General features: G+C 43.9%; 1 protein-coding gene across 4 annotated transcripts in view; it reads right to left on the bottom strand.

The window, feature by feature from the left end:
- The window catches only part of LOC129823648 (ephrin type-B receptor 1-B), a 482,949-nt gene that overhangs the window by 3,642 nt on the left and 452,184 nt on the right, over positions 1–27,123 (bottom strand). For all 4 annotated transcript variants that reach the window (XM_055882517.1, XM_055882519.1, XM_055882516.1 and 1 more), the window contains 6 exons: positions 26,623–26,870; positions 20,598–20,813; positions 9,683–9,832; positions 4,402–4,595; positions 3,962–4,117; positions 1,028–2,691 (listed from right to left, as the gene is read on the bottom strand). In XM_055882517.1, the coding sequence (XP_055738492.1) occupies positions 2,577–2,691; positions 3,962–4,117; positions 4,402–4,595; positions 9,683–9,832; positions 20,598–20,813; positions 26,623–26,870 (1,079 nt within the window). In that variant the 3' untranslated portion in view covers positions 1,028–2,576. The remainder of the gene's footprint in view (positions 1–1,027; positions 2,692–3,961; positions 4,118–4,401; positions 4,596–9,682; positions 9,833–20,597; positions 20,814–26,622; positions 26,871–27,123) is intronic.

Raw genomic sequence — 27,123 nt, 5'->3', positions numbered from 1 at the left:
AGCATTCATGTCATCAGTAGCCTCCATCTTAAGAATAGGCCTTTCCCACCAATTACAATAGAGTGTGTTCCACGTATAGACATTGGTACAAATCCTAACAACCAGTGAAAATTTGACTTAAGTGGAAGTTTTCACCCCATTATGGACATATAAATGAATAGTGGACAAAGTATGTGGAACGTAACTTACCTATACTTACAACAAACTTTGATTTCAGTGTACTATCATAATAGCTATTAAGCTAGCCACTTAAGGTAACAGGTGTGTGGTGGAATAATGTATGAGCAGAACTCCTTGGAGGCGCTACATCCTCTCCTCCTAACACCGAGGCTATCCATATGGTGACACTGTAGTGGTCTGGAGAGATAATTCAGTGGCTCAGCTCTAGCTGGCCATGGGGGACTGACCGCAGTGTGTGTGTGTGTGTGTGTGTGTGTGTGTGTGTGTGTGTGTGTGTGTGTGTGTGTGTGTGTGTGTGTGTGTGTGTGTGTGTGTGTGTGTGTGTGTGTGTGTGTGTGTGTGTGTGTGTGTGTGTGTGTGTGTGTGTGCCTCTGTAAGCTTTTTAAGTCTGTGTGTTCATCAGGATGGCATCAGGCATCTGTTGGCAAAGCCAGGCCCAGATGTTCGTTCACACACACACACACACACACACACACACACACACACACACACACACACACACACACACACACACACACACACACACACACACACACACGGAAAACTCTCCAATCTGAGATGTCTTGATTAGCTTATTGGCTATTCATAAAATGGCCAAATATGAAGTAAATGATGCCATTCTTCAGCGAGAATGCCTAGACAATGTCTAGGAAAATGAAGGGGATGTTTTAAATGGCAATGATATGTAGTTATAATGAAATCCTGAACTTGACCCCAGCAACTCCATGATCATCTTTCAGATTATTTATTCCATTACCGTTACTGTTTCCCAATAATCCACATCTGTGAGGATGTATGATATTCATTGCCAGTACAGTTACTATGAGGATCGATAGGAGATACATACCATTGACATTTGGCCAGATGAGACGAGACACTCTCCACTCTCCTTCCCATTCTGGACGGTTCCAATCCCTCCAACACAAACAACAAACAAAGAAATAAAGAAGAAACAACATAATCTGTACAAGTAAGTGCTCATCAGCAAGATACGGCATGGATACACTCACATTTAACATGGGCTCTCCAGAGAATGGACATTTTGGTCACGTTTTTTTATCCCTACAGTTGTTTTATACACATCTACAGAAACAGTAATTTGTACATGGTCCTTTGTACATTTATTTCCAGGTCAAAGTTCATTCAGGATTGTGACTCCTCAGCATTATATGTGTCCATCCCCATTACAATTCAGTGCACAAAAACGTCATCTTTGCCAAAAATGCAAGCAGAGAGAGTCTTGCACATACATATTCATACACATCACCTTCAATATGAAGATTTATTCTGAAGATATATTCATATTTAGTTAGAGATATACATATTTTTATATATTCTCAGAATCTGGGCGAGGCCGTTTCACTAGTCCTTTGGCAAGGCCATCAGCCCAGACATCCACAGGTAGTGTTAAGGTGAAAAAATGGAAGAGAGGTCTGAGTTCCCTGCTTTTATGGTTAAAAAACAAAACAAGATATCAACAAATGTCTCAAAAGCTCTCCTTTCCCGCCAGTTCAACGGTTGACCTTGAGGAGATCTCCAAGATGTCAAAAGTTTTGAATGAAGAAAAAATAGGTGAAAAATAGGTGAGAAATGGTCAAACCAAATCAACCATACACCACTGTATACCTCTGTATCATTTTCTGTATGTGTGTATAATGACAATGTATGGTGAATTTGAATTGCTTTCTTTCTACGCGCATTTCATACGGCTGCTCCTAGCCAGGCCAAGCATCCTCACTAGTCTTTGAAGAAGGCCTGGGTTCAAATGACATATCAGAGACCTTCTGATGACATGAACTTCCTCTTCAAAATGGCTTCCACTTGGTCCTCCTCTCCAGTCTACCGTCATCCAGTAAAGATATACATCTGATAGTCCCAGACTCCATCACCGTGTCAGCCTGTGGTGGTCTGGGGTTAGATTACAGTACAATACGATCATATTCTATATACCATGGGCTCTAGATGTGAAATTACACAGGCCTACACACTGATGATAATCCATTGATGATAGTATAGTCCATGGCCACAGATTAAGATGTGACAAAAGTATCTGAACCCATGGAACTCCAGACAATGGATAGTTCAGACTAGGATGATCATTTGTTCACTCCAGACTCCAGAACTCACAGACTAAGATTAGAAAAGAAATTCTCTGAACCCACTGAACTCTGGATCATAACTCATTATAACTCAGATTAGTGGAAGGTGATATTGAGTTAGTATTGGTCTGGACCCTGGTCTACTGCAATTATGATGTTCCATTAGATGAGGATGATAGTCTCGACCCTGGCGCGTCCCAACGGGTTGGGGGTCATTCGGTGAGGGGTGTAGTCCTTCCTGCTGTAGTCCCTGCCTGCCTGAATGCTGCCCGACCCGTGGCACCGCGCCCCCTCCAGTCATGCCATCGTGGTGGGCGACTGGCACTGGCTCATCTGGACCCGCATGGAGGCAACGTTACTCAGGATCTTCTTCTGGTGGCCCGCCAGGGTTACACCTATCCTGAGGAGGTCTCTGGAAAGAGGGAGAGTGGAAGGGGGTAGAGAGAGAGAGAGTGGAAGGGGGTAGAGAGAGAGAGAGTGGAAGGGGGTAGAGAGAGAGAGAGAGAGAGAGAGAGAGAGAGAGAGAGAGAGAGAGAGAGAGAGAGAGAGAGAGAGAGAGAGAGAGAGAGAGAGAGAGAGAGAGAGAGGAGAGAGAGAGAGAGAGAGAGAGAGAGAGAGAGAGAGAGAGAGAGAGAGAGAGAGAGAGAGAGAGAGAGAGAGAGAGAGAGAGAGAGAGAGAGAGAGAGAGAGAGAGAGAGAGGACACATATCAATACTATGTATTAAGTACTGTATCTGCAATGCCTCAATTGTGTGTAATGAAGAAGCAAGTACATAAACAGACATTAATTTGGTGTCTAATACATTTACACAGATAACCAAAGCCCCAAGTCATGTCAGGACTGTTAGCCACTGGGTGTGAAGAAGAAAACAACAAACCCAATGTGTCTGCCTCTCAGATCTGGCGTTTGCTCTCTTTGATGATTAAAATCATGATGCTACATTTCAGAAACAACATTATGAAGCCAGATGCACAGAAAGCGGTGTTTCTTACAGCCTATATTTGGACAGGATTATCATCGATTTTAGATGAAATGTGCGTGTGTACAAGAATGCTTGCTCACGAGTGTTCATGTGTGTTTCTGTGTGTGTGTGTGTGTGTGTGCGTGCATGCGTGTGTGAGCCTGTTACAAAACACAATTACAAAATACCTGTATTTTGTCATGTATTTAATTAAAATGTGTATTTTGTGTCTTAAAATACCAAAATCTTTGCAAAATGCCATCCCGAACAGCAACAACATTCTCAGTAACGGTTACAGAAACATTTTACTTACTATGACTGTGATATGTTGTTGTTTATCTACCTTAATTGAGCAAGTCACTGGATGTGAAAATGAACATACCAAAATGAACTGCAAAGCACACTGGGTATTATTATTGGCATTGTTTCGGGGCGGAGCTCATGCGAATAATACTTAGGATGCTTAGTTAATTTAGCAGACACTCTTATCACACCATAGTGCCATCAGACTTCTGATACCAAAAAATGGTATGTAAAATGATTTTGTATTTTTAAAACACAAATTACAGCTCTCAAAAGTATCTTGCTACAAAATACATCGGAGCATAGTTTAGCCCAGTGTAATACCAATTAGAAAATACTCAGAAGTAAATGAAATACATACTTAAAATACATGTAACAGAAATAATGGCCATCTCTGCATGTGTGTGTGTGACTCACTCAGAGGTCATCTGTGCTACCAGTTGCAGGGAGGTGAAGCCAGAGTTGAGGAAGTTGTCTCTGTACTGGCTCATCTTGATGGCTCCCAGCCACTCTCCAACTGAACTGAAGGTGTTGAAGTCTGGGATAGAACGGTCCAACAGGGGCTGGGAAGGCCTGAAGGAGGAGAAGAGGAGAGAGGGAGAGGACAAGAGAGAAAGAGGAGGAGAGAGTGAGTGAGAGGAGGAGAGAGGGAGAGGAGGAGTAAGTAAGGCAAGTAAGTGAGAGAAAAGGAGAGAGAAAGAAAGAGAGGAGAGAGATGCTTTGATGGTGCAGAGTGGAGGTATAGGCTTTCATGTTTAAGGAAGTCTGCGTGTGCCTGGGTTGAGTGTGTGTGTGTGTGTGGGGGGGGGGTGGGGGGGGGGGGTAGCCTACATATATTTTTCTATGTGTGTACTCACACTGCAGGGACGCTGGCCACTTGTTTGAGACTGGCTGGGTTGCGGATCATCTTGTCCAGGGTGTTGACGATGTCAGTGAAGCGTGGCCGGGCGTTACGGTCCTTCTGCCAGCAGTCCAGCATAAGTTGGTGCAGGGCCGAGGGGCAGTCCATGGGAGGGGGCAGCCGGTAGTCCTGCTCTATGGCATTGATCACCTGGGGACAGAGAGGGTGGCAGAGGGTATTGTGGAGAAGGCAGAAGGGAGTCAGTAACGGTCATGTTAGACAGGACTATTGTGGAGAAGTTAGAATGTAGTCAGTAAGGGTCATGTTAGACAGGACTATTGTAGAGAAGGCAGAAGATAGTCAGTAAGGGTCATGTTAGACAGGACTACTGTGGAGAAGGAAGAAGATAGTCAGTAAGGGTCATGTTAGACATGACTATTGTGGAGAAGGCAGAAGATAGTCAGTAAGGGTCATGTTAGACAGGACTATTGTGGAGAAGGCAGAAGATAGTCAGTAAGGGTCATGTTAGACAGGACTATTGTGGAGAAGTTAGAATGTAGTCAGTAAGGGTCATGTTAGACAGGACTATTGTAGAGAAGGCAGAAGATAGTCAGTAAGGGTCATGTTAGACAGGACTACTGTGGAGAAGGCAGAAGATAGTCAGTAAGGGTCATGTTAGACAGGACTACTGTGGAGAAGTTAGAATGTAGTCAGTAAGGGCCATGTTAGACAGGACTATTGTGGAGAAGGCAGAAGATAGTCAGTAAGGGTCATGTTAGACAGGACTATTGTGGAGAAGGCATAAGATAGTCAGTAAGGGTCATGTTAGACAGGACTATTGTGGAGAAGTTAGAATGTAGTCAGTAAGGGTCATGTTAGACAGGACTATTGTGGAGAAGGCAGAAGATAGTCAGTAAGGGCCATGTTAGACAGGACTATTGTGGAGAAGGCAGAAGATGGTCAGTAAGGGTCATGTTAGACAGGACTATTGTGGAGAAGTTAGAATGTAGTCAGTAAGGGTCATGTTAGACAGGACTATTGTGGAGAAGGCAGAAGATAGTCAGTAAGGGTCATGTTAGACAGGACTATTGTGGAGAAGTTAGAATGTAGTCAGTAAGGGTCATGTTAGACAGGACTATTGTGGAGAAGGCAGAAGATAGTCAGTAAGTGCCATGTTAGACAGGACTATTGTGGAGAAGGCAGAAGATGGTCAGTAAGGGTCATGTTAGACAGGACTATTGTGGAGAAGGCAGAAGATAGTCAGTAAGGGTCAAGTTAGACAGGACTATTGTAGAGAAGTCAGAAGATGGTCAGTAAGGGTCATGTTAGACAGGACTATTGTGGAGAAGGCAGAAGATAGTCAGTAAGGGTCAAGTTAGACAGGACTATTGTAGAGAAGGCAGAAGATAGTCAGTAAGGGTCATGTTAGACAGGACTATTGTAGAGAAGTCAGAAGATGGTCAGTAAGGGTCATGTTAGACAGGACTATTGTGGAGAAGGCAGAAGATAGTCAGTAAGAGTCATGTTAGACAGGACTATTGTGGAGAAGGCAGAAGATAGTCAGTAAGGGTCATGTTAGACAGGACTATTGTGGAGAAGGCAGAAGATGGTCAGTAAGGGTCATGTTAGACAGGACTATTGTGGAGAAGGCAGAAGATAGTCAGTAAGGGTCAAGTTAGACAGGACTATTGTAGAGAAGGCAGAAGATAGTCAGTAAGGGTCATGTTAGACAGGACTATTGTAGAGAAGGCAGAAGATAGTCAGTAAGGGTCATGTTAGACAGGACTATTGTGGAGAAGGCAGAAGATGTTCAGTAACGGTCATGTTAGACAGGACTATTGTGGAGAAGTTAGAATGTAGTCAGTAAGGGTCATGTTAGACAGGACTATTGTGGAGAAGGCAGAAGATAGTCAGTAACGGTCATGTTAGACAGGACTACTGTGGAGAAGTTAGAATGTAGTCAGTAAGGGTCATGTTAGACAGGACTATTGTGGAGAAGGCAGAATGTAGTCAGTAAGGGTCATGTTAGACAGGACTATTGTGGAGAAGGCAGAAGATAGTCAGTAAGGGTCATGTTAGACAGGACTACTGTGGAGAAGGCAGAAGATAGTCAGTAACGGTCATGTTAGACAGGACTACTGTGGAGAAGGCAGAAGATAGTCAGTAAGGGTCATGTTAGACAGGACTACTGTGGAGAAGGCAGAAGATAGTCAGTAAGGGTCATGTTAGACAGGACTACTGTGGAGAAGGCAGAAGATAGTCAGTAACGGTCATGTTAGACAGGACTATTGTAGAGAAGGCAGAAGATAGTCAGTAAGGGTCATGTTAGACAGGACTACTGTGGAGAAGGCAGAAGATAGTCAGTAAGGGTCATGTTAGACAGGACTATTGTAGAGAAGGCAGAAGATAGTCAGTAAGGGTCATGTTAGACAGGACTATTGTGGAGAAGTTAGAATGTAGTCAGTAAGGGTCATGTTAGACAGGACTATTGTGGAGAAGGCAGAAGATAGTCAGTAAGTGCCATGTTAGACAGGACTATTGTGGAGAAGGCAGAAGATAGTCAGTAAGAGTCATGTTAGACAGGACTATTGTGGAGAAGGCAGAAGATAGTCAGTAAGGGTCATGTTAGACAGGACTATTGTGGAGAAGGCAGAAGATAGTCAGTAAGTGCCATGTTAGACAGGACTATTGTGGAGAAGGCAGAAGATAGTCAGTAAGAGTCATGTTAGACAGGACTATTGTGGAGAAGGCAGAAGATAGTCAGTAAGGGTCATGTTAGACAGGACTATTGTAGAGAAGGCAGAAGATAGTCAGGAAGGGTCATGTTAAACAGGACTATTGTGGAGAAGTTAGAATGTAGTCAGTAAGGGTCATGTTAGACAGGACTATTGTAGAGAAGGCAGAAGGTAGTCAGTAAGGGTCATGTTAGACAGGACTATTGTAGAGAAGGCAGAATGTAGTCAGTAAGGGTCATGTTAGACAGGACTATTGTAGAGAAGGCAGAATGTAGTCAGTAAGGGTCATGTTAGACAGGACTATTGTAGAGAAGGCAGAAGGTAGTCAGTAAGGGTCATGTTAGACAGGACTATTGTAGAGAAGGCAGAATGTAGTCAGTAAGGGTCATGTTAGACAGGACTATTGTAGAGAAGGCAGAAGGTAGTCAGTGAAAGGTCATGTTAGACAGGACTATTGTAGAGAAGGCAGAAGATAGTCAGGAAGGGTCATGTTAAACAGGACTATTGTGGAGAAGGCAGAAGATAGTCAGGAAGGGTCATGTTAAACAGGACTATTGTGGAGAAGTTAGAAGGTAGTCAGTGAAAGATAGTCATTCGAGGTTCATGCTATGTTTAAATCCAATGATATCTTGATGTAATACTCCTGTTATCATTTTTGGTATGTTCCTATTGTCTTTTTTGTAAAAAACTGAATGTAATTTGTATACAGTACATTGATACCTGTATATGTTTTATCTGTAATAAAACATATTTGAATTCAGAAGTTCATGCTAGACAGGGGTCTAAATAGGGCTGCTCAGAGTGACAAGGTAGGTGGACCATTGCCAGACAGTACCATATAGAAGGCCAATTAGGAAGACATCCGGGGGTAGTCACTAGACTCCAGTTCATGATTACAGGAGATCAATAATGTGCAGTAAATCAGAGAATTGTAGGAAAAGCGGAGATTTATAGAAGCCTGTCTGCTTCCCTTTAACTTTCCCTCTTCCTCTAGACCCCTTTGCTAAATCACTGTAACACCAGGCCCTAGTTTCTCTGTTTCATTGAGTGGTTAGTGAGCAATTCACTTAGCGTCAATCTCTCTCTCTCCCTCCATCTTTCTGCTTCTCTCTCTGCCCCTCTCTCACCGATTAATCTACAGACAGCACTCAGGCTGAGGTGCCCTTCCTACTTGACACTAGCGAATCACACGTCTGTATAAAAGGATGGAGAGGACCTATACTCTGACACTGTGGGAGAGTGTCTTGGGAATGGGCTGAGTGCATATAATTAATGTGGTGAAATGCAGGTACTTGACACTTATTCCGTAGAAACTGCAAAGGCTATGAAGGCCTGATGGTAGATAAGTAGTACTGTACTGTAGCTATGCTGCACATGGCCTTATACAAAGACAAAAAGGGTTTTCGATAGAAAGACAAATGCTCGCTCCCTCTCTAAATCCTAGCATGTTCATATGGTATACCGTATGACGGATTGTTACCCCTTAAAGGTTGAATCAGGGAAAAGTCAACACCGATAGAGATTCTAGCATGTGAAAATGAATGATCATCAGAAATGGGACGACGCTCTATAGGTGCTCATGCTACCACTGAGAGCACTGCAATTCAGCACAATCTTGACAAATGGTGCATAAGGGGAAGTGTATGTGAGTGCATTTACATGCATATGCAGGTGAGTGTGTGTGTGTGTTTGTTTGTGTGGCTGTGTGTGTGTGTGCATTTATCATAGGTGTGTAAGTAGGCATGTGTATGTGCACACAGACTTGTGTATTTGTGTTTGTCAGTGCATCATGTGTGCATTAGCCTGTGTGTCTGTGTGTGTTTTGTGTGTGCGAGTTGGCATGTGCGTTATTAGTGTACACAGATGTGTGTGTGTTCTGCCTGAAGAGAACAGCAGGCCATGCTGTGAGCAGTTCCAGGCCTCCTCCCTGTGTGTGTCCCACCAGTCGCTGCCGGCATGATGCTGGCCCAGAGAGAGAACATCTGCTGGCTTGGCCAGGCCTGGTGGACCAGGCTCCAGAGAGACCCGTTGGCCGGATGGGGATATGGAGCTCATTGGTGTGTGTGTGTGTGTGTGTGTGTGTGTGTGTGTGTGTGTGTGTGTGTGTGTGTGTGTGTGTGTGTGTGTGTGTGTGTGTGTGTGTGTGTGTGTGTGTGTGTGTGTGTGTTGGGGGTGTTTGTGAGTGTGAGCATGTGTGAGATTCGGGGGACATAGCAAAAAGAAGGACAGAGGAGGTAACGTGCTTGTGTGAAATTCTGCCTTTGTGAGAATCTGCTCATTGTCAAGGACATTTCCAGTGGGAATCCTCTTGTCTAGCTGAGTTGTTATGTCTGAGAAGGTTCCATTTTATGACACAACATAAACAAATAGAAGGGTCATCTGAATACTCATTCACTGCCTCTGCTTTGGGGTCTTAGCCCGGGTACTGCAAAATCACTTTTGTGACTACTGCTTATGTAAAGAGGGCTTCATAAAATAATTTGATTGGAATTTTGAATTATATGAATATTTCTATACGCCTTAGAACAACATTTAAAAGTTCAACATGACAATAATACTTACATCCTGATTAGACATGTCCCAGTAGGGTCTCTCTCCGAATGACATCACCTCCCACATGACGATGCCGTAGCTCCACACGTCACTGGCTGAGGTGAACTTCCTGTAGGCGATGGCCTCTGGAGCCGTCCACCTCACCGGGATCTTACCCCCCTGAGAGGGAGAGAGAGAGGGGAGGAATAGAGGGGAAGGGAAGGGGAGAGAGAGGGGGGTGAGGGGTGAGGGGGGAGGGAGAGAGGGAGGGCAGAGAAAGAGAGGGGAGAGAGAGCGGAAGAGGGAGAGAGAACGACATGATTAGTCCAATTAAAACCCTTCGAACCAAAAGACAACTACAATCTCTCTATCCCTCCACTCCTCCTTCCCTCCATCCCCTATCGATCCAGCAGCAGGGAACCTCTGTTCCTCCTCACACATCGAACCACAGCACATCTCTCCCGGTGCACATGAGTTTGAATAAGAGGGGTTTGGTCGGGGTTTGAGCGCGCCTGTCGAGCGTGTCTGTTTGTAATTGGCCTACCTGGGCCTGCAGCGAGCCATGCATGGTACTGATTGAAATTGACGGGTGGCTTGTTTAAGATTTCCTCTACACACACACCTGTTTGTAGACCCCTTGGCGGTTTCCATTGTATCCGGCCAGCTTAATAATGCCAATTAGTTCAACCTGTGCATGTGTAGATAAGCCAGGCTTGAAAGGAGAGACGGGAGAGCGAGACAAGGCCCACCCTGCTCTCCTGGCTTTCTTCCTCAGTCCAACCGCGACTCTGACCAGGAGATGTATTGTGTGTGTGTGTGTGTGTGTGTGTGTGTGTGTGTGTGTGTGTGTGTGTGTGTGTGTGTGTGTGTGTGTGTGTGTGTGTGTGTGTGCATGCGCAAGAGTGTGTGTGTCTGTGTGCAATTATGTGTGTGCTCGTGTGTGTGTGTGTGTGTGTGTGTGTGTGTGTGTGTGTGTGTGTGTGTGTGTGTGTGTGTGTGTGTGTGTGTGTGTGTGTGTGTGTGTGTGTGTGTGTGTGTGTAGAGGTCCAGAGGACTCAGACTGAGCTCGTTAAGGCCCAGCCCAGAGCGTTTGACCTCTGTGAGCTCCTAACCCTGAACATGATGTTAACCTCTGACCTCAGTGGAGGCAGAGCAGGGAGGTAGGAGGAGGGTGTGTGAGTGAGAGAGAGAGGGAGAAAGAGGTTGGGAGTGTTCATATGGAAGTGTGTTTTTGTAATATTTTGAGAAAAAGAAGACTGATGGAGATCTATCTAAGCTCTGATGACCGTTGTGCTTTTCTCAGATCCCAGGTTTCCTCTTCCAGTAACTAATGCCTCTCATCTGATTCCAGGCACCAGAAGGCTCTATCTTTTATCTCCGTTCTGTCAAAAGGCTATAGAAAAACACATGAATACAAGATCAACTGCACCAATGAAAAGAAACCAAGCTCCCTCCATCTAATCTCTAACTTTGCTAGACCCATGCTTCAAAGCGACTATTTTGACTTGGACACACGCCAGTTGAAACGAACAGTAAGAAATATAAATACACTGTCTCTTCCAAGTTCCTCTTTCTGAGCTCTGACCTCAACGCCTTGTATTAGAGCCTCTCCATATCAATCACATTTCAATCAAATGTATTTATACAGCCCTTTTTAGATAAGCAGCTGCCACAAAGTGCTTCACAGTAACCTAAAACTCAGAAGAGTAAGCAATGCGGAAGCACGATGGCTAGGAAGACCTTCTTACCCCCCCCCCCCCTCCCCCCATCACCTTGCACCGCTCCTCGCAGACAGGCTAAGGTAATAACATTTTCACGGCTGCTGCGTTGGTGAGGCAGCTATGCAGATGGTCAGTAATTACCTCTGTGGGCGAGCTAGTTGCTAGCGCCCCGGCCCTGCCAAAACAACACTTTAATAACACAAAGTGCTGCTGAACAGAACAGACCGGGCAGGAAAACAGACAGAGGAAGAAGACAAATACATAATAAAAAGCAGCATTGGATTTTTATTTATTAACTTAGGAGGAGAAAATACTGTGAATACCCCAGGGAGGGAGAGAGGAAGAGAGGGAAAGCGAGAGAGAAAGAAAGAAAGAGAGAAAGAGAGAGAGCATGCGTGTGTCTGAGACAGCCAATACCATTTCACTAGCAAGGCAGACAGTACAAGCCAGTGAGAAAGGAACATGCTGTTCTATGTGGTGGCCTTGAGTCTTAGAGAGCACACACAGAGACATGCCTTCATGTAAAACAACCGCTCTAAGCTAAACCGTATATCAACCTCCAGCAAAGCTCCATCAATCTCTTCAGCTAGCTGCTCATCACATAAAGGATATTCAGATCTTAATGTCAACATGAGAGCATAATTGTTCTCTCACAAAGTCTTTTGAAACTAGATTATATATACAACGTGACTTTAGGCCACAAAACAACAGTTTTATTCTTGATTATTGCGGACCAACCATACTGAGACATGGAGCATTGCAAGGATTCTTACTTCAAACAGTTCCCTCCAGATCAACTTCAAACACCAGCAGAGGGTCACCACGCTGATGTCAACAAGATGATCTGACACAAAGTGAGTAGTACTGACTAGCTGTGACAGGTTGTAACTGGTCGTGACCGGTTGTGACAGATAAAGTGGCAGGTGTAGTGACCTGCAGGGAGTGGACAGAGTGCTGTCAGGGTTAAGGAGGATCATGGGACATGGCGGATGGTGTGGCGATTTGTGACAGACAGGTCTGAGGTCTGAAGGAACGAACATGTGTTCAGGTGCAGAGTGTGTGCGTTTTGAGGAGCTCCCTAGGAAACATGAGAAAATAAAAAGGAAATATATGCCTGATGAAAACGTTGTGAATCCCCTAGGAGCATGAGCAGCAGTGTGCAGCCTTTTCCTGTTCATTCTCCATGAGTTCACCTACAACTCCAAAACCTGCAAAAAGAACCTGGATGTGCGTATGTTCTTCAGCTTTTACACATGGGACACCTGCAATTGCTAACGTGTACTATGAGAGATGCAGTATGTATCCAGCAATTCAATGGAGCATGTCACTAGCAATCTATAGACTGAAGGGGAATCTAGTGTCAAATGGCAGTTTGTATCACTCTACACAAACTGGAGCAATGCCCTGCCTTGGTGTCGTAGTAAATGTAGATGAAATCCCCTGAACGATCTTCTCCCACTATGAGAGTCCTCAATCCTTTAACACCGTGTTTTGTTTTTCATTGCTGAGGCATGCAACCTCACCCACCACATCTCTCCAAGAGACATCAAACAGTACCATCATGTTGTTGCTAAAGCAGCAGCTGTCCCCAAATGCAGATTCATTCCTGTGGAATAAAAATGTGTGAACTCCCAGTAATGCCCTTGACACAGTACCATGCCCCAACTTTTTGGTAATCCATTCCTAAACAATGCACACTCAAGTAGTCCCGAGCTCATTTACTGAGGCTGGGCAAAGACGTTTAATGTCCCGAAAGCAACGATCGCTGGAAGTCTGTCCAAAGACAGACAAGACAGACAGACAAGACAGACAAGACAGACAAGACAGACAAGACAGACAAGACAGACAGACAGACAGACAGACAGACAGACAGACAGACAGACAGACAGACAGACAGACAGACAGACAGACAGACAGACAATACACCCCAGGGACTGTCTGGGAGAGGCAGGCCCTTCTACCGTTCCACTGTCTACAGGGCAATGGAGAATAGGTTCCACTTCAAACTTCAAAGGAACTTACATTTGACTCCCTGGAACTATTTCAGGCATAATTTCACCAAGTTCCCACATATTCTGTGGCTATTTAATTAAATTAAATAGTCTAGTCTAGGAGTCACATGAGGGCTATCCTCCTCTATAGGACAAAGTTATTTTAACACACTTCTCAGGTGGTCTCAAAGTGGTATGAAATCCGACCTTTAATAAACGTTGTCTGTGTAGTCTTTGCAGTTAATATATACCTTCACATCGTCAACTTGATGACACCACCTCTGGAAATGCCCTCTCCCCTTGAGTAACTTCCTCTGTGGCCCCTAATGACTCAGGAGCCACTAGGGGCCCATCAAATTAAACCCAGCGTAGATCCTATGTTTTTATCATGCATTTGCACATCTTTGTCAGGCTTTCCAGTGGTTTAATATTAGACTGCGACCTTGGATTCTGTCCCCTTGAGATGACTCTGAGGAGGTTGAACATAGGCAATTACAGCTTACAGCACACTGAGACTCATCACATAAGAGATCACCTGGGATGTTTAAGAACGAACTGATGTGTCTCTTCTTGTGTCATTTAACAATGTCACAGTGTTTTCTGTTCTCAGGAACTAGCATGCTGTGACCCTCTCTCTCTCTCTCTCCCTTTTATCTCTCACTCTCTCTCTCTCTGTTCTCTATCTCTCTGTCTTTCTCTGTTCTCCATCTCTCTGTCTCTCTCTCTTTATGTCTCTCTCTGTCACTCTCTCTGTCTTTCTCTTTTCGAGGACCCATTACACAAAAACTATAGAAGAATCTGACATCTGACTTAATTTGTGGTAGCTCGCTAGCTTACTAACTGACAGAGTGGCCAGAAACATCCCATATTGTCTACTGTCAGTCTATGAACTGGGGTGTTATGACAAAATCTTTGTCCCATATTAAACCTGGTTGCCCATTCAGTGTGCTATGCAGTGGAATACCATGTCTGAATCATGCTCTGCCCACACAGTGTACATCAATGCAGGCACAGATGGTGGTTCATCAATGCCCACCTCAGTCACAGATATCAGCCCGATCTGGCACACATGACAAGAGGTATAAATCAAACATGAAAACAGAAGAAGCCATGTTCCCCCGCTTTGATAATGGAGTCTGGATGGATGCGTTTGTCAAGCACTTCCTGGTACAGTTTTCATTATTTTCTACAACAATGTAAATACAATTTGCCTACAATCAAGAGAAGCAAAGAAGACCCCTTGGGTCATGTTCATAAGGGACTAAACAGAAGAAAACAGACTGAAAAAACAACTAATTGTGCTTGTCCAATAAAATAACGCTTGTTTTTGTTTTCTGTTGTAAAACGTTTTAAAACGTTTTCCATTACGTGCTGTAATGAACACAACCCTCATAACAAATAAAATGTAATTGAACACAACCCTGTTAGGGACATGAATGCTGCATAAGCTCAGGGTCTATATTGGTCCCTATAAAAGCACTCTTGAGAGCAAGGACATCCTGGCCCTTTAGACCAAATGGCAACTTTCCTCCAAGTTTTTCACTTCTTTACCCATAAGTCCCCAGTAACTTTGACCACATCAATATTTCACACAAGTGACAAACTTACAAGAGGCTTTGGGCTATATACCAAGGAAAAGGAAGGGAAAGAGGAAAGGATGCAAATGGAAGACAATCAAACAGCAAAGGGTTTGATAGCGCCAGACGGTTAGGGTGGTGAAGCCATAGACATTAAAACCAGTACATAGTAGCGCTGACGTCATCCACATATTCCTATGGAAATGTCCCGATGGCACATGAAGCTGGAAGTATTTGAATTTGAAGCGTGCCATATTGCTGATTGAGGCTGAACGGCACCAAAGTATCGCTAAGGATCATGGTGAGTGGCAGTAACCATTTTGGTGTGAAAGCCCCCTAAGTGTCCATTCAACTATATTCACCCCAACTCTACTCTCTATCAAACTGTGTCTACCCTGTAGGCTGATATACAGAAAAAAGGGTTCTTGGACTGTAGTAGAATCCTTTTTGGTTCTAGGTAGAACCCTTTAGGGATTAATGTAGAACCCTCTGTGTAAAGGGTTCTACATGGACCCTAAATGGGTTCTACCTGGAACCAAAAGGGTTCTACCTGGAACCATAAAGGGTTCTTCAAAGGGTTCTCCTATGGGGGCTAAGAGTGTAGCCCAAAAATGCAAATTGGCCACATGAGAATCTCTGGTATTTTAACAGAATTCTAAAGGTATTTTTGCGCATTTTGATCTTGACGAGGGTGGCAAAATTGCTGGGACCGGGGCTGCAAAGCGTGCTGTGTGACACACCTAAAATAACATTGCGGGACTGCGGTTGGGTTTGGGACCAGTTCTTGCGGTAGCGGGTGGGAGTCGGATACGAAGTCGGCAGGAGCGGACGGGCCTGGTATGAAAAGCAGCGAGAGTGGGCGGGATGAAGAAAACAGTCCCGCGCAGAACTCTACATGGACGTACTCACACTTACACACATTGACGTACCCATACACACACAAACAACCCTCTCAGTCTCAACATACATCGTGTGACACGGGAGGCATCTGCCCAACATACAACCACTCTTGAATCACAAATGCCAGCTCTCTCTACTCCTCAGGGCATTGGCTTTCAATACAATGTGTGATTGCATTGCACTTTCCAGTCACCAATCTTTTTCACACACACAACCTCTCACCATTAGCCACTGAAAGCCTTTCACATCTTTAACCACTAACACTGCATAGTGTGGAGAGCATTCAGCCACTTTACACACACACAGCAAAAACTGTGTGACACACCACTCATCACGTCGACACTGCCTGTCCTTCCTTGAGCCTCTGGGTCACTCAGGGAAAAGACTAGATAGATACAGTTAAAGTCGGACGTTAACATACACCTTAGCCAAATACATTTAAACTCTGTTTTTCAGAATTCCTGACATTAAATCCTCGCAAAATTCCCTGTCTCAGGTCAGTTAGGATCACCACTTTATTTTAAGAATGTGAAATGTTAGAATAATAGTTGAGAGAATTATTTCTTTCAGCATTTTATTTCTTTCATCACATTCCCAGTGGGTCAGAAGTTTACATACGCTCAATTAGTATTAGGTAGCATTGCCTTTAAATTGTTTAACTTGGGTCAAACGTTTCGGGTAGCGTTCCACAGGCTTCCCACAATAAGTTGGGTGAATTTTGGCCCATTTCTTCTGACAGAGCTGGTGTAACTGAGTCAGGTTTATAGGCCTTCTTGCTCGCACATTGTGTTCTATAGGATTGAGGTCAGGGCTTTGTGATGGCCACTCCAATACCTTGACTTTGTTGTCCTTAAGACATTTTGTCACAACTTTGGAAGTATGCTTGGTGTCATTGTCCATTTGGAAGACCTATTTGCGACCAAGCTTTAACTTCCTGACTGATGTTTTGAGATGTTGCTTCAATATATCCACATAATTTTCCTACCTCATGATGCCATCTATTTTGTGAAGTGCACCAGTCTCTCCTGCAGCAAAGCATCCCCACAACATGATGCTGCCACCCCGTTCTTCATGGTTGGAATGGTGTTCTTCGGCTTGCAAGCCTCCCCCTTTTTCCTCCAAACATAACGATGGTCATTATGGCCAAACAGTTCTATTTTTTGTTTCATCAGACCAGAGGACATTTCTCCAAAAAGTACGATCTTTGTCCCCATGTGCCGTTGCAAACCGTAGTCTGGATTTTTTGGGCGGTTTTGGAGCAGTGGCTTCTTCCTTGCTGAGTGGCCTTTCAGGTTATGTCAATATAGGACTCGTTTTACTGTGGATATAGATAGTTTTGTACCTGTTTCCTCCAGCATCTTCACAGGGTCCTTTGCTGTTGATCTGGGATTGATTTGCACTTTTATGCACCAAAGTACGTTCATCTCTAGGAGACAGAACGCATCTCCTTCCTGAGCGGTATGACGGCTGCGTGGTCCCATGGTGTTTATACTGGCGTACTATTGTTTGTACAGATGAACATGGTACTTTCAGGCATTTGGAAATTGCTCCCAAGGATGAACCAGACTTGTGGAGGTCTACAATTTTCTTTCTGAGGTCTTGGCTGATTTATTTTGATTTTCCCATGATGTCAAGCAAAGAGGCACTGAGTTTGAAGGTAGGCCTTGAAATACATCCACAGGTACACCTCCAATTGACTCAAATTATGTAAATTAGCCTCTCAGATGCTTGTAAAGCCATGACATAATTTTCGGGAATTTTCCAAGCTGTTTAAAGGCACAGTCAACTTAGTGTATGTAAACTTCTGACCCACTAGAATTGTAATATAGTGAATTATAAGTGAAATAATCTATCTGTAAACAATTGTTGGAAAAATGACTTGTGTCATGCACAAAGTAGATGTCCTAACCGACTTGCCAAAACTATAGTTTGTTAACAAGAAATTTGTGGAGTTGTTGAAACGAGTTTTAATGACTCCAACCTAAGTGTATGTAAACTTCTGACTTCGACTGTAGAGAGATAGATAGATAGATAGATAGATAGATAGATAGATAGATAGATAGATAGAACTATTATAGTACTAATATAGCTGTAGAAATAAGTAGAAAGAATAAGAGAAAGAAGGTAAACTTATGTCCGTAGTGTGAGCTCCAACCCCAGGGTTAACACTATGCAATTAACAGCATGTCCTCCAGCAACTTCCCCAGCACCTCTCTGGAGGCCAGGTAATTGGTCACCCCGAAATTGGAGGAAAACATGGCAAAGGAAGGACAGGAAAAATGAGGTGATTCATTTGCAGGAAGAGGAGGTTGATGTCGACGTAATTCACGGGTCGTCGGCGGAATAACATTTTCCTTATTCCCTCGGCCTTCGCCCGCCGCGCTGGCCTCGTTTTGTGATTGCCTTAGTGTTCACCTCGTAACCGGCGGAGGGAGGTCAGCGATTGAAAGGAGCTGCCGTGGCATTGTGGAGGCTTGGCAGCATGCATAGCTTAATTAGAGGAATGCATGAGAGACCCAAGGACCCCGACTCTCTGCCAAACATCTCCACATCTTCTCCCTTGTGGATAGAGAACATTCCCAGAACGTTCCCCCTGGACAGTCAGGACCAAGCTAGTGCTCAGACACGGTAAGGTCAAGGGGAACGCTTGAAAAGACTGTTGTGTGACTCTGGTTTGCTTATGGATGGAGTGCAAATAGCTGTTTATGTCTATGTGTTATGTGTCAGGCCTCTGGTGTCATAGAGGTCCTATCTCAATGGGAATACCTGGGTTGGGTAAAGGTTTAGCACACAAACAGTTGCTGTGAAAGCAATGTGGCATTGCACCATATCTTTTTTTGAAAGGAGTCCATAATAAAGCCAAAATCTATCTATATTTTGAATCCCGTTACAGTATGAAACCCTTGAGATGCATCATCTAATATCCAAGAAGTCTTGTACATGAAACAGGCAAACATCAAAAACATAATCTATAGTCCAATTCTAACCTTGAACCCCTTCTGAACCTCTGTAGCATCAACAAGATTGACAGCCGACAGAAGGTGATCTTGTATTTCTTATTTATTTGTTGTTCAGGAAAAACACCTTCAGCAGGGCTTAACCACAGGGGTCACAGAGACCCAGGCCGGTCTGCCTTCTTAGTGGCCAATTCACTTCCCAAACCCACCAACAGGAGGTCACGTCCCCTCTACAAAACCTGTCACACTTCCCGTTCACACCTGAGACTCAGACACATTCAAGCACGCACAAGCACAGTCACGCATGTGCACACACACACACACGCGCGCACGCGCACACTCACACACACACACACACACGCACGCGCGCACACACATGGTTGAGTTCTAATATAATCATCTTCTGCTCTCTAAATAAAGGTAGACGTGGGTTTGTATTGTTGTTGTCTTGTCCTTGATTTCTCAAAGATCATCTATGTTTAGATAGATAAGAACTACATTTACTCTCCTATATTTGTACTATCTTGATAGCTGATGTTTAGATGCCTTACCACCTTTATTTTTAGAACACCTTAGAGTTTTTAGTTGTAAATTACTCATCCATATTGGAAATATATTTTATTTCCTCATGCACAGTGTCTGCATAGAAATTATTTGACAAAAGTTGCCCTCAGGCAGTTTCGTCAAAGCAGCGAGCCGTTTCACTACATCCTTTAAAACAACTGGCCTCACTAAAGAACAGACTCTGGTGTACTGCACCAGGCAGACTCACTGTATTCCCTCCAACTGTCAGGAGCAACTGAATAATAAACCATTACAAATAACTCATTAGCAGTCGTTTCAAATGAAAGTCAATGCAGGTCACACACACTCACACAACACGCCCTCATAACCTTGCACTGTATTCAGATACGAGAGTGTGAGTGTGTTGTGGATGACATCGAAAACAGAGCGGGGAGGAGATGGAGTCAGATACACCAGCCATAGTGTCTAATAATTACAAATCTGTACCTCTGTGGTGTTAATTAGGGGCCCAAACCCTTCCATGATGCCCCAGGAATAATGCATGATGAGCGGGGGAAGGGGACAGGGCGACCAGGTCCAGATCCCGAGGAGTGAGGAGGGACGGTGCGCTAGCTGTCAGCTTGAGGGGCTGAGATGCTCTTTGGTTTCCCTGCATCCCACGCATCCCAATGACAGAGGGGAGAGAGGAGTTCTTCCCCAGAGTCTCTGCACTAATGAAGATGTGACAGTCATAGTCCGTGACTAGTAGAAAGAGGGAGGAGAAGGAAGAGAGAAGGCTTGTGGAATGTAAAAGAGAATAGATGGAGGTAAGAGAGCGAGTGACTGAGAAAGAGAAAAGTGAGTGGCGAGGAAGACTGAAAGGAAATGCATGAGAGATGGCCTGACAGAAGTGCTGTAGTTCTTCTGATGTACCAGTTACCTCTATTTTATTCAAGCAGTCCTAGACACACACACAACTACTCACAACTACACTCACAACTACACTCACAACTACACTCACAACAAAAGGGCCATGACCAAGTGTGTCTAAAAACATACCAATGAATCACCTTCCTCCTCTATGATAATACGCCGAATGCCGGTATGTTGTTTGTTGACAACAATTGGAGGAGACACATCACAGTGGAGACACACTTCATAAACATCAATCCCAGAACCCTCCCTCTTCTATGTCGCCCGTCTTCAGACAGTCTTGTTGCTATGAACCAACCTATCCATTTCAAAACATAAAGGTGAGAAAATCTTTTTGGGGGGGTTCAGAGAGTAGGACTCACCAGAGAGCTGGTGTAGGAAGGGTCAGAGGTATCGTCCTGAAGGTAGCGCGAAAGTCCGAAGTCGGACACCTTGCAGACCAGGTTGCTGTTGACCAGGATGTTGCGGGCAGCCAGGTCTCTATGGACGTAGTTCATCTCAGAGAGGTACTTCATGCCCGCCGAGATGCCCCGCATCATGCCCACCAGCTGGATTACGGTAAACTGACCGTCGTTTTGCTGCAGGAGACATGGAGAGAGGTAGAGGGGGATTATTAGTGCCATGAAAATAAACTTGTCATCTACAGGCCTATTTGCAGGCCTTTCAGCTGAGATGTCGACAATAAACAAGCCATACTTCAATGAATTCTACACTATTTCAAAGTATTAGGCATGAAGATGTTCAGACCGGACACGGTTCTATTTGATTGCATGATTCTACTTGATTGAAATGCAATTGATTTAAAAACCGCAACAACATGACACTAACACAAGCACATTTTCATTCTATGCTACAGATGTTGTGTGAGTGTCGGATTGTATAGAGACCATGCCTAGCCAACACTGTTCTGACACGAAGAGGCTGTGTTGCAAATTCCTTCCACGTCCTCTGGGATCTCTTTCCCAGAATAGAAAAGCCTACGGACACATCCGTGTCACCACAGTCAGGAAGTAAGGGCACACTTTTGTACAAGATCTACCGTCACACCTACAGTACGTACAATAATCCATACACACAGGGTGTGACAAACAGCCTAACCTGCTGCTTATCTATCTCTGTGCGACCCACTTCTCCAACACAGCAAACTAGTTGTTTCTGAGTCTGTGATGGAATCGTCAAGGCTTTACACTTAAAGTGATTTGATCTTTAGATTTTTACTTTCACGCTGCACTCTTAGAAAAAAGGTGCTATCTAGAACCTAAAAGGGTTCTTTGGCTGTCCCTATAGGAGAACCCTTTGAATAACCCTTTTTGGTTCCAGGTAGAACCCTTTTGGGTCCAATGTAGAACCCTTTCCTCAGAGGCTTCTACATGGAACACAAAAGGGTTCTACCTGGAACCAAAAAAGGTTCTACCTGGAAGCAAAAAGGGTTATCCTATGGGGACAGCTGAAGAACCCTTTTGGATCCCTTTTTTTCTAAGAGTGTTTCACACTATCAACACAGTCCCAGACAGCCCTTGTATTGCATATCATTTCCTATTTTACATCAAATGAAGGGGGACGGAATTCATTTTGATTCCCAAATTGGATTATTCAAACACGATCCTATAAAAACGAGTGGTTAGAGGATGTTTCCAGTGAAAATTGCACATCGTACATCACTGTTGGTAACACTCACACATGGGGGAGCTCTCTCTCTCCCCCCAACCCCTTCCTAGTTCCTCCCTACGTCTCCAATGCTCAGAGGAGCTTTGACACACACTAACAAATAAGAGGGTAGGGTAAGATCGATGGGAACATAAGACGGATGTGGCGGCTAGCAAAGCCAACTTCAAAGGGCCCCTTTAAACCAGCATTAGAACAAAGTAGAGTAGAAAACCAATCCATGAGATGGAGGGAGGGAAGAAAGAAGGGAAGGAGAGAAAAAAATAAGGGTTGAATATTGATTAAGCTGTACACTCGCTCGTTCCGTCCAAGCTACAAAAGAGCGAGGGGATAGTCCATTAAGAGCTTGGGGCATGAGTGGAGAAATTAAATGAGGAGGACATAAGTTGGCTATTTCAGGAAGTCTTTGATGAGGGGAGGGTGGAATTGGGTTCAGTACATTCTGAAATCTACGATGAGTGTGCTCTGTAAGCCTAAGCCCTGTTGCGGGCTGACAAATGTGCATTACATTGCCCATATACCATCAGCTGTAACTCATATTGGTTTTATCAAGCCACAAACATGCTGCAATGAACCAGTGCAGTCTTAGTGCAACATACACTGAGTATGCCAAAAATTAGGAACATATTCCTAATATTGAGTTGCAACCCCCCCCCCTCCCCACACACACACACACACACACAGGGATGCTGGCCCATGTTGACACCAATAGGAAAGGAAAGAGGGATACCTAGTCAGTTGTACAACTGAAAATGCATTCAACTGAAATGTGTCTTACGCATTTAACCCAACCCCTCTGAGGTGCGGGGGGCTTAATCGACATCCACATCTTCTGCGCACAGGGAACAGCGGGGTTAACTGCCTTGCTCAAGGGTAGAACAGATTTTTACCTTGTCAGCTCTGGGATTCGATCCAGCAACCTTTTGGTTACTGGCCCAACGCTTTAATGCTTCCCACAGTTGTGTCAAGATGGCTGGATGTCCTTTGGGTGGTTCTTGATACACACGGGAAGGGAGACTGCTGAGTGTCAAAAACCCAGCATAGTTGCAGTTCTTGACACAAACCAGTGCGCCTGGCATCTACTACCAAACCCCGTTTGTCTTGCCCATTCACACTCTGAACGGCACACATTCAAAATCCATGTCTATATTGTATCAAGGCTTAAAAATCCTTGATTTAACCTGTCTCCTCCCCTTCATCTACCCCGATTGAAGTGGATTTTAATAGGTGACATCAATAAGGGATCATAGATTTCACCTGGTCAGTCTATGTCATGGAAAGAGCAGGTGTTCTTAATGTTTTGTATACTCAGTGTATATCATCATACTTATGATCCATGATCCACCTCTACGCAGACGACACCATTCTGTATACTTCTGGCCCTTCCTTGGACACTGTGCTATCTAACCTCCAAACGAGCTTCAATGCCATACAACACTCCTTCCGTGGCCTCCAACTGCTCTTAAACGCTAATAAAACCAAATGCATGCTTTTCAACCGTTCACTGCCTGCACCCGCACGCCCGACTAGCATCACCACCCTGGACGGTTCCGACCTAGAATATGTGGACATCTATTAGTACCTAGGTGTCTGGCTAGACTGCAAACTCTCCTTCCAGACTCATATCAAACATCTCCAATCCAAAATCAAATCTAAAGTCGGCTTTCTATTTCGCAACAAAGCCTCCTTCACTCACGTCGCCAAACTTACCCTAGTAAAACTGACTATCCTACCGATCCTCGACTTCGGCGATGTCATCTACAAAATAGCTTCCAATTCTCTACTCAGCAAACTGGATGCAGTTTATCACATTGCCATCCGTTTTGTTACTTAACCTGTTGGGGATGGGGGCGCTGTTTAGACTATTTATGCTAATTGGGTCATTTTTGAAACGGCTTCCCACAAAATCCTTGATCGTACAATATGCATATTATTATTATTATTGGATAGAAAACAGTCTATAGTTTCTATAGGAGTTGAAATTTTGTCTCTAAGTGGAACAGAGCCCATTCTACAGCAATTTCCCTGACATGGAGTCAGATTTCAGAAATTTTGGCCACTGTTCTGGAGTCAGTTAAAAGGGCACTGTTTTTGCTATGACTATACGGACACTGCTTACGTCTTCCCCTGGATGCCTTTACGTGATGACGATTCCAATGGGGTCGATTGCGCGTTCACAGGCCCTATAAATTAAAAAACCCTGTAGCTAGCAAGTCTTTCCTTGGTGCGTAACGCGCGTGCTGGACACCGACCCGCTCCTGTTCCAAGCGTTAGTTTAGCCTGTTATATTTCTCCGGTCATCTTTTCACTCGTTATAGGAGTTAAAAACATCATAAGGTAGTTAATTTAAAGCGTTTTATAGCAATTTATATCCGTTTAGTGCGATTTTGGGACATTTATTTTTGAAACGATGTGAATAGCCGGGCACGCTTTTCAGTTCATCCCGAACGCAGTTGGCATTTCCACATGGCAAGAGGACAGCTTTCCACCAAAAGACGATTACTCCCAAGAAAGGATCCTTTGCCCAAGATACTGATGGAAGAACAGCTCAAGGTAGGACATTTTTATTATGATAAATCGTGTTTCTGTCGAAACATTTTAGTGGCTTAGGACGCCATGTTTTTTGACGTAGCTTCGCTTGGCGCAAACTGTATTGAAAAGTAAGGATAAATTAAAAAATGTAATTCCGCAATTGTATTAAGAATTAAATTGTCTATCAATCCCTGTCCACCCTATATTTTTTAGTCACGTTTATGAGTATTTATGTATAAGAGTAGATCACTGTCTAAGTGGCGCAAGGACATTTTCTGACCAGCTTGTCTACATTTCACATTGTCTAACCATGATTTTGGTGGCTAAATATAAACATTTGCGATCAAACTCTATATGGATTGTGTAATATGATGTTACAGGAGTGTCATCGGAAGAATTCTGAGAAGGTTAGTGAAAAAATTAATATCTTTTGGCGATGTTGACTTTTATCGCTCACTTTGGCTAGAATCAATGCTGGGCTGCTATGTGCTATGTGCTATGCTAATATAACGATTTATTGTGTTTTCGCTGTAAGACACTTAGAAAATCTGAAATATTGTCTGTATTCACAGGATCTGTGTCTTTCGATTCGTGTATGCTGTGTATTTTTACGAAATGTTTGATGATTAGTAAGTAGGTAAACACGTTGCTCTAAGTAGTTTTTCTATTCCATTTGTGACGGTGGGTGCAATTGTAACCTATGCCATCTACCTGAAATATGCACTTTTTTCTAACAAAACCTATCCCATACCATAAATATGTTATCAGACTGTCATCTAATGAGTTTTTTTGTTGGTTAGGGGCTATAAATATCTTAGTTTAGCCGAATTGGTGATGGCTACTGGTGTTGGTGGACAAATAAAAGATGGTGGATTATGCTAATGTGTTTTTAGGTAATAGATGTACATCTTTACATATTGTGTCTTCCCTGTAAAACATTTTAAAAATCGGACATGTTGACTGGATTCACAAGATCTGTGTCTTTCATTAGCTGTATTGGACTTTAATGTGTGAAAGTTAAATATTTAAAAAAAATATTTTTTTTGAATTTCGCGGCACTGGTTTTTCAGTGGGGGGGGGAGGGGGGGGGTGTGCCGCTAGCGCCACGCTGATCCTAGACAGGTTAAGCACCTTATACGACCCACCACTGCGACCTGTATGCCCTAGTCGGCTGGCCCTCGCTACATGTTCGTCGTCAGACCCACTGGCTCCAGGTCATCTACAAGGCTATGCTAGGTAAAGTGCCGCCTTATCTCAGTTCACTGGTCACGATGGCTACACCCACCCGTAGCACGCGCTCCAGCAGGTGTATCTCACTGATCATCCCTAAAGCCAAAACCTCATTTGGACGCCTTTCCTTCCAGTTCTCTGCTGCCTGCGACTGGAACGAATTGCAAAAATCTCTGAAGTTGGAGACTTTTATCTCCCTCAACAACTTTAAACATCTGCTATCCGAGCAGCTAACCGATCGCTGCAGCTGTACATAGTCCATCTGTAAACTACCCACCCAATTTACCTACCTCACCCCCCATACTGCTTTTATTTATTTACTTTTCTGCTCTTTTGCACACCAGTATCTCTACTTGCACATGATCATCTGATGATTTATCACTCCAGTGTTAATCTGCTAAATTGTAATTATTCGATTTATTGCCTACCTCCTCATGCCTTTTGCACACATTGTATATAGATTCTCTTTTTTTCTACCATGTCATTGACTTGTTTATTGTTTACTCCATGTGTAACTCTGTGTTGTTGTCTGTTCACACTGCTATGCTTTATCTTGGCCAGGTTGCAGTTGCAAATGAGAACTTGTTCTCAACTAGCCTACCTGGTTAAATAAAGGTGAAAAAAATAAAATAAAATAAAAATAAATACTGTATTATACATATTATGTGAACAGAAAAAACATGTAAATAAACTATTACCACAGTCACATTTACTATAAGAAACTACAAAAAAGAGATGGTAAGCATTGTTAATCAATTATTAATAAGGCATAGTGGAGTGAACACCATCCATATTCCTGGGTCTATACTCATTAAGTGTTTTAGATTGGGAGTGCTGATCTAGGAACAGTTTAGCCTTTTAAATCATGTTGAAAAGATTACATGGGACAGGGGGACCAGCTGATTGTGGAGCAGCTCTCATAATCTAAGGCACTTGATACACACACGTTCTATAACTCACCCTCAGGAAGGAATCGAGGGCCCCGTTCTCCATAAACTCTGTGACGATCATGACTGGCCGACTCTTGGTGACCACGCCCTCCAGTCTGATGATGTTGGGGTGGTCGAACTGTCCCATGATTGAAGCCTCGGACAGGAAGTCCCGCCTCTGCTTCTCCACGTATCCTGCCTTCAGGGTCTTGATGGCTACGTAGATCTCCCTTTTGCCTGGGAGCTTCAGACGTCCCTTGTACACCTCACCAAACTCACCTGGGGGAGGGAGAGGTGTGGTGTGTGGTTATAGAGCTAGATCAACAGTCTAGAGAGATCAAGTCAATATTAGACCTTGAGATTTCAGTAAATATAAATCCATTTGATTGCGCTAGTGGAATACCTTGAATCTGGCTCGAGAGGGACCCTATATGACCAGGGACCTTATACAACATGTATGTTGGACCAGAGTTAACAAGCAGAAGATAGTTAGACCTTTGTTTTTTCCAATAATCAAAAGTAATTGTCTCAT

Source organism: Salvelinus fontinalis, chromosome 26 (assembly GCF_029448725.1).
Source record: "Salvelinus fontinalis isolate EN_2023a chromosome 26, ASM2944872v1, whole genome shotgun sequence".
Classification (NCBI taxonomy): Eukaryota; Metazoa; Chordata; class Actinopteri; order Salmoniformes; family Salmonidae; genus Salvelinus; species Salvelinus fontinalis.
Note: the sequence above shows the minus strand (reverse complement) of the source record. Positions and strands in the feature narration are given on the sequence as shown.